At 44.2% G+C, this 8,284-nt stretch overlaps 1 protein-coding gene across 1 annotated transcript; it reads left to right on the forward strand.

The window, feature by feature from the left end:
• The first annotated feature begins 425 nt into the window (after positions 1 to 425).
• Positions 426 to 2,067, forward strand: sox3 (SRY-box transcription factor 3). Its single transcript, XM_036567892.1, has one exon. The coding sequence runs from the start codon at positions 676 to 678 to the stop codon at positions 1,645 to 1,647; it is 972 nt and encodes a 323-aa protein (XP_036423785.1). The 5' UTR covers positions 426 to 675; the 3' UTR covers positions 1,648 to 2,067.
• The last annotated feature ends 6,217 nt before the right edge of the window (positions 2,068 to 8,284 follow it).

The following is an 8,284-nucleotide window of genomic DNA, read 5'->3' on the forward strand; positions in this document are numbered from 1 at the left end:
AGATTTAGACTGTAGGACTCTTTGCTTAAAATATACTTGAACAGCTTTAATTTCACTCATTCAAATTAATTTCACTCTTTGTAGTATTTTCACATCTGCTTCTCTTTACTGAAGTGAGCGCGTGTGTGACTGCATTTCAGCTGATAGCAGGTTGTTTTAAAGCTCTGCGCCTGATGAAATGGTGTTAAAACAAAAGCTTTAATAAAGGTGGCACTTATTTGCAGAGGAGGCAGCATCCCAAAACTATGTTCTTTGTAACTCTCTCTGAACACCCCAACAAGCAGCGGCGAGTGTGTGTGTGTGTGTGTGGAGTGCAGGAAGCGCTCTGATTGGTCCGCGCCGCGGCTTATTGTCACGCTGTCAGTCCCAATCACATGGCCGGGCCTCTATTAACAGCTGAGCTCGGCCTACGAGTTTTGCAGAGTTTGTGTGGCACGGCAGAGAGCCAGAGGGAAAGAAGAGCCTCAGCAGGGACTTTCACTCAGACTGATGCAGTTTCAGGTCTTCAGCGCGTAACTTTTGCTCGATTTTCGCTCGCTGCTTTTGGCGGTTTTGCTTTAGAGTTCTCTAAAGCTACAGCTGCTTATTTGTTTTTATTCTTTTTTGTTTTGTTTTTTATTTCTCTACATTTCTCCCGCATGCGAGTGTCGTGTTAAAAGACAAAAAGTTGTCCAAATGTATAACATGATGGAAACCGAGATTAAAACCCCTCTGCCGCCGCAGACCACGGGCTCGGCGGCGGGCGGGAAGAGTGGCGCTGGGGGCGGCGGAGGTGGAGCCGCGGACCAGGAGCGCGTGAAGCGGCCCATGAACGCCTTCATGGTGTGGTCGCGCGGCCAGCGGCGGAAGATGGCCCAGGAGAACCCCAAGATGCACAACTCGGAGATCAGCAAGCGCTTGGGCGCCGACTGGAAGCTGCTGACCGACGCCGAGAAGCGGCCGTTCATCGACGAGGCCAAGCGGCTGCGCGCGATGCACATGAAGGAGCACCCGGATTACAAGTACCGGCCGCGGAGGAAGACCAAGACGCTGCTGAAGAAGGACAAGTACGCGCTGCCGGGCGCGCTCCTAGCACCTGGCGCGGGCGCGGTGATGGGCGGCGCGGGCGGAGGAGGGGGCGTCGGGAGCGCGGCGGCAGCGGCGGCGGCGGCCGCGGCGCAGCGCATGGACGGCTACGCGCACGTGAACGGCTGGGCGAACGGCGCGTACTCGCTGATGCAGGAGCAGCTGGCGTACCCGCAGCACCACGGCATGGGCGCGCCGCAGCTGCAGGCGCCCATGCACCGCTACGACGTGACGGGCCTGCAGTACCCCATGATGTCGTCGGCGCAGACGTACATGAGCGCGGCGCCCACGTACAGCGGCGTGGCGCCCGCGTACGCGCAGCAGAGCGCGGGCGCCGTGGGCCTGGGCAGCGTGGGCTCCGCGTGCAAGACAGAACCCAGCTCACCGCCGCCCGCCGTCGCGTCGCACTCGCAGCGCGCGTGCCTCGGCGACCTGAGGGACATGATAAGCATGTACCTGCCGCCCGGGGGGGACAGCGCCGAGCACGCGGGCCTGCAGGGCAGCCGTCTGCACAGCGTGCACCCGCACTACCAGAGCGCGGGCACGGGCGTGAACGGGACACTACCGCTGACCCACATCTGAAAGACTCTGTGAAATGAGGAGGCGGGGGGTGTTTGGGTTGGAATGGGACGAAATGGGGTGGGACTGGGGGGTTAAAAAAGGACTAAGTACTTCGGATACTTGAACATTTATGATTTGCAAAAAAAGAAAGAAAAAAAGAAAAAAATCGAAGTTCCGTTTTGTTATTAAAAAAGTGAAAATGAAAATTATTTTTAATCTCAACGAGTTGTCAACTTTGAAAGAATTTTATGACGACATATCATGGACTGAACGCTGAAGTTTTTTTTTTGAATGTTGCCCTCAAATAATAATAATAATGATGATGAAAAAAGCTAACGCAATCAACTTCTGTACAGAAGAATTGGACTTTAAAATGCCATCAGATTTTCTGTCTATGAAAAAAGGCACGTGGCTTCGTCAAGAGGCTGTTGTATTCCAGAAAAAAAAAAGAAAAAAGGAAGAAAAAAAATAAAGAAATGAACCCACTGGAGGGAGAGTACGTTCACTCATGTAATGTTTACACTTCGTTTGTAGAATGTCAGTTTTGTTGGCTGTGTCCAAATCTGTGTAGTCTCTTTTTTTGCTCTTCGTTCGTGCGCTTTGTTGAAATGAAAGACTGTGCTGGTCGCAAGCGCAAAAGTTTGTTTTATTTATAGTACGTTGTTCTTTTTTAAAGCTTGTGAACCATACGTCTCGTTTAAACATGTTCCATTTTGTTCTGTTTGTTTCGTTGTGAATCTTTCTTTCTGTGATGTTTGGACAGTATCAGGTTAACCCGTTTTGTGGGACGGAGAGTTTTATTTAAACCGACGTTTCTACTTATTTTAAGACCATCCTCTATTCTCAAATGCCGAATAAATTTGTACAAAAGAACACTCGTGCCTAGAAATTTCTTTTCCACAGGGAGCCGGACCGTCGACACGTATCGCTCTCTAATTTAATGTTTTTCACAAGAAAAGCGCTTCTTAAAACACTTGCTGACTTGTAGCGATGTGTTAAATGAAGTGAGTATAGTCTGAATTCCGTCACTGCTGGAACTCACACTGCTGACTGTGCGAGCTGTGAGTGAGTTTAAAACAGGCTCAAACTTCACCAGAGTTCAGCAAAGTGTGGAAAAAACGACCGAATGTTTTTACTCACCTGCTTCACTTGTACCCCTGTAACTCAAAGCTGGTCGAATTACTTCTTAAATGAGCTTAATTCTTTGTAAATGCTAATGGGTTTGACTGAATGGTACTAATATCCTATTTGTTCCCCTCTTTCAGTGAATAAGCCACCTTTACATAGAACTGAGTCTAGGCTGTCAAACCTTTCAGGTGTAATTAGGTGATAAAAAGACAGTGTAGTTTCCTCTATATATCTAAACCCCTGTTGGTTCTTACTTGTTGATTTTGCCAAGTAAAATACAAACAATTAAGAAATTATTGGAATGTCACTGATTAAAAAGCAGGTAATGTTGCTGTAGCCACACAGTAGCGAAAATAATCTTTCAGAAAAGAAAAAGACAGCACAAACAGTAAAAGCTCCAGTGGTATTTCTTGTTGTAACTGGGTCCACTCTTCTTCAGTTACCTTCATTAATATGTGTGTTAAGTTAACACAACCATTAATACACTTAGTTTATTACTAGTCTACATATGATTTCCATTTGCACACAATATGTCAGTCTATGAAAGTGTTTTAAATGGTCGTTGAATTTGTCCTGAGGATATTTAGTACAATGTTGTAAATATAGACTTACATTACTTTATTTTAACGTGGATTTCCCTGCTAGTATTCAGTGTTTAATATGGGGACTAGTGGACAAGCGTTCCTCACATCGTCATGTACAGATTTTACTGAATTTCATAAATTTGCCAAAATGACAATTTTCGTTTCTATTGCTCTCCCATCATTAGATCGGACCCAAGTGGAATCAAATACGAAACGCAAGCACAATTTGTCATTTTCACAGCATAAATTGTTCCTCATTTGATTTAGATTACAGTCCTTCAACAGCTTAAGTGCCCTCTACCATACTGTAAAAATGATTTGTTGTTTTAACCTACTGGCCTCTAAATTTTAAGATCTTTAAACTTCTAATCTATAATAAGCACTGTGTTACAATCAATCAAGTTATTATTTGAAGTTAATTATTTTAAGAGAATCAGGTCAACATACTTTTTCAAAATACATTTTCTGTAACAGTGTAGGCCACTGATTCGAGGGGTCTGCCCAAACCTAGAGACATCTTTCAGATACTTCTCTGGAAGGCAGTCAGTTTGGCAAATCAAAGTGACAGCTCGTCGGCTACTGTGCAGTAGCACAATAGTGCTGCTGCACCTGACACCTTCACAGCAGGGTGCTCGGACAGGCCACAAGACCTCCTACTGCAGGGTGCCCTGGGCTCCATTCCCCTGGGCCACAGAGAGGGGCCAAGCAGAGGCTGCCCGCCTTCCCACACTCAACGCTGGGTTTGATCTGTGGGCTCAGCTCGGCACTGGGATTAGCCCGCTGCACCTCTATGGCACGGCAGAAGATTAGATGGACCTCCCTGCATTCACTAGCTGGGTCTTAAGTCACTCTAGCGCGGCAGCGGCCGCCTGTCAGCTAATCACACTCTCCAGCTCATTTTTTTGCAATTAAGCAGCTTTGGCTGCACCGCTGGGCTCAGTCTGAATCTGTGTGCAGTGCTGAGCACAGAGAATAGTGCTTGTGGGACATCTGTCTTGAGGTGCACTCAGTCCAGAACTTTCGGTATTTCATCTCTCGGCCACCCTCAGGTGGACGGGCACCTGACGCGTTAAGGGTTTTGAGAAAAGGGATCACAGTGGTGACGTACGTTCTTAAAACTGATGGTGTTGGAGTAATGTGATAGAAGAATCACGTTTGATTGAAAGAAGCTTTCTTTAAACAGATATCTTAGTGTAAAAAACCTTTTTAGAGAAACTTTCTTTAATAATTAAAATGGTCTAAATTAGTTCAAGGGTTTATTAGAACCAAGCCAAGAACCATTTAGAAACCTTTATTTCCAGGTCAGTAGGGGTAAAATGACTAACTGTGGAAAAGAAGATAGAAAAAAAATGATTGTTTATTAGTAAAAATCCACTGGTCATATCTTAGAGAAGTGCCATATTTATCTTGCTGTAGTAACATATTTTTGCAAACAATATTGAGGTTGATTATAAGGTAATTCTTAGTATATGAACACCTTCAGTTTGATGTGAATGTGTTGGAATGTTGATACACTGCCTGTGAAAAGTTTTGGGACACAAAACTTAAAATGTTTTTAATAAATGTTATCTCTGTGCTGTTTTCTTTGCCTTGCTTACAACAACCTTTTAAATAGAAAGATGTTTAGATCTTGTCATTTCTCTGTGCAAGAGTTAAAAACTAAATGAACGATTGGCATTTGCACTGTGAATAATGACATGCGTTATGCATTCTATGCCCTTGTTCATAACCGCACTCATCAGCTTTCTAAACCACTTTTGAGACGAAAGTTTTTCGATATGTGCTTTTGACAGTAGCACTTTTCATCCAGAGAAAAAGACTTAACAAACGTGATAGACAAATAATAAGCAATGATAAACATGGAGTATAAGTAAAGTCATATGCAAAAGTTTCATTGACAATGACTTTTGTTGATTTTTTCAGTAAAAATAAGTGAACACATCATGTACATAGAACACTCTTCTGCACATTTTAGTGCACAATAACTGTTTATTTGCTAAATTTAACATATTGGGGTGAAAGAATAAAATATTAAATGTGACCTGTGCCTTTATATTTTATGTTTTATGTGTTTCCAATATTTTAAACTCAGATTTGTGAGGATCAGTTATGAATAGCATTTCATTTTTGCCACACATTAATGTCTTCAATGGTGTAATTCATTGGCACAGATTAGTGGCAACTCCTTATTGAATAGGAACTGAGAATGAGTATATTTAATCTGTGTGAGTTTTTCAGAGGCAGCTGAAGCAGAGTGGTGGGTAACCCCATGGGCCTCTCTCTGGGCATGGAAATGGTTTGGCAAGGCAAGAGCCACCCGAACCCCCAAGAGAGGGGCCCACTGATCAATCTCTCTCTCGCTCTCTCGTGCTCCGCACTGTCATGTGAAGCACTGCTGTGCCCACTCAGCAAGTGCAGGCATATCCTCACTTCCATCTGCCTATGACCTCACTGGGGCTGTTTGTTTAACCCCACTCTCCAAACCTGCCTATTTGCAGCCCACTGCAATCTCGCACAGTTTAGATTGCGCTCAGTGCGCAGGAGCATAGTGTTTCCCCATGTTCATGTAGTCATTCCCTATCTTTTTTTTTCTAGTGAATTACTGAAATGTTACATCCACTTTGTCTTTGTTTCTAATTGCTAAGATATAAGCACATCCTATTTGGTCTAAAATGTGTAGCAACGGATTGGTTGATAACAAAGCTAAGTGAGGTAAATAATAATGCCTGTATTAATTATGTTTGCCAAGCCTGTCATACAAGCCATACTGGGGGAACGCCTTGCTTGAAATCGTTGTTTTGTTTATCTGGCATTTGAATTCCTTACGTCCTACACTTAGAGTAGAACTCATCAGTCAACCAAGTTGATGTGTGTAAATAAGTGACTGTCTGAACTGGTTCTGTGGTATTCCGAGGGTGCCAGACGGTGCTTGCGGCTGCGTGGTGTGCTGTGGTTAGAGTATTGATCAGCATGGCTTTATGGCAGCGAAGGCTGGCTCCGGGCTGTGCTGTCAGGCCTGTCCACTGGACTGAGGCTGCCGTTGGCCACGGGACTGACAGGAGAGTGGAGTGGAGTTGAGAGGAGGGGGTGGAGGAGGTGGTGGGGTGGGTTAATCCCCCCTGAACTGGGGCAGATGTTGTTAACGAGCCCCTCTCAGATCAGCTCCCGCCGTGGGAAAATGGCATCCAATCCTCATGGGGTCAGGGCTTTGAGCTGACCCTCAGCGACTCATCCCACCTTAGAGAGCTGGCCATTCTCTTGCACTTTATTTAGGTGGAGGTCGCACATCTTAGACCTGTGGGCATTATCCTGTATTCTTATTAGCTGTCCACTGACTGTCGTGTATTACCTCCATCTTTCACTAATTAGAAAATCGTTCAGCTCCTACTAGATTACAGTCTGTGATGGCTGTTTTTTGGCACTGTCCAGAAGCATTGCTGTAACTCTGCTGTCATGCAGAGTTCTGGCTGTGGCCTCAAGACTGAAAGATAGCAACCTCAGGCATTTGAATATCTGCCACGTACATTTCGGTTTATAACACAACTTGACAGTTGGTGTTAATCTCAGGCCGAGCATGGGTGGATTTGTGTATGTGTGTGCTGTCTTGCTTGTCCTGTCGCTCTGATGTCTGATGTTAATAATAGCCGTTAGATCTCCGTAGTGTATCTCAACCACAAAGAATGCTGGGAGTGAGAGGTATAGGTCGGCTGCTGCTCCACGTCGGTCTCAGCCCTGGAGTCCAGGTGCAAAAGACTTGTGCTGATGTTAGCAAACAGTCCTAGAGTTCTAGTGAATGGAAGTGTATGAACTCAAAGTCTAATAAAGAGGAAGATTTTAACTAACGTTAGGCTTTTTCAAGGACAAATGTCTCAGAAGTGAGTCAGTTCACTAAATTGTGTATTTGAAGGCACAAGAATGTGGCATGCAGTGTGATTGTGAAGAAGTGTAGTGGTTATTTTGATCATTAGTGTTTTATTTAGCAAAAAAAAAAATAAAATAGATTGGTGTCTAGCTAAGGTCTTTTTTGAAGACCTTTTTGGAGGCCACAGCACAATGGTCATATTTTAATTATACTACAGAGCAGAAATTGATCAGAATACATGGTTCAATGCAGAGAGAACCTCATTAGATGTCCTTCCTGTATCTGTTCATGAGTCATCATCAGAAAACTACAAACAACAGCTCTATGGCAACCTTTAATTGCAAAACCCAAGCTATCACTCAAACCATGCAAACACATTTAATGACTTCCAACAACATTGACTGTGGTGTTTCAGGTCCATTAAGGTATCTATAATTGTTTGTGTAATGCAGTAAGTTTACTTTAGAACTTTTTTTATAGGTAACTGGAATTTGGCAGTAATAGGCACAAGGACATTAGTGTTATGGATTAAAACATGAGTGAATGAATACATATGGAGAGAGCAGGACAAGATGTTTCCCCTCAGGAATTCTGTCAATCTTTTTCTTTAATGTGAAATTACCCTACCCATGTCATTTGCTGAACGCTCTCGGGAGGAGTAGTTAAGTACCTTATTGATGTAGGCTAGAAACAGGTTTCAGGGTGCCTGTAGCCCAGAGTAATAGTCAAGAATTTATTTTCATATGGACTATGGTGGAGAGAGAACCACACCAGGTGTAACTGGCATGGCTTTAGGCCTGTTTTGATGCCGTGTACACTGAAGCATGCAAACCATATACTTCCATCTATACATCTCCTACGCACTAAATATCATGTTGGGGTTGAACAGTCTTGGAACATGACCCCTAAACAATGGAGAAACTGAGTGTTTTAGGAACTGATGTGAGGCACATATGTCCAGTGACAGTGAAATAAATATGAGACTGTGAAAAGACAATGCAGGCGGTACAGAGGTTAGGGGGATGGGGACGAGACAGGGGGAGATTACGCTTCTCATCTAGGCCACAAATATTGATTGGTGTTG

Source organism: Colossoma macropomum, unplaced genomic scaffold, assembly GCF_904425465.1.
Source record: "Colossoma macropomum unplaced genomic scaffold, Colossoma_macropomum, whole genome shotgun sequence".
Classification (NCBI taxonomy): Eukaryota; Metazoa; Chordata; class Actinopteri; order Characiformes; family Serrasalmidae; genus Colossoma; species Colossoma macropomum.

What these genes read in the sequence shown, in the direction of transcription:
- sox3 (XM_036567892.1), top strand. Translation starts at nt 676, where the DNA reads ATGTATAACATGATGGAAACCGAGATTAAAACCCCTCTGCCGCCGCAG.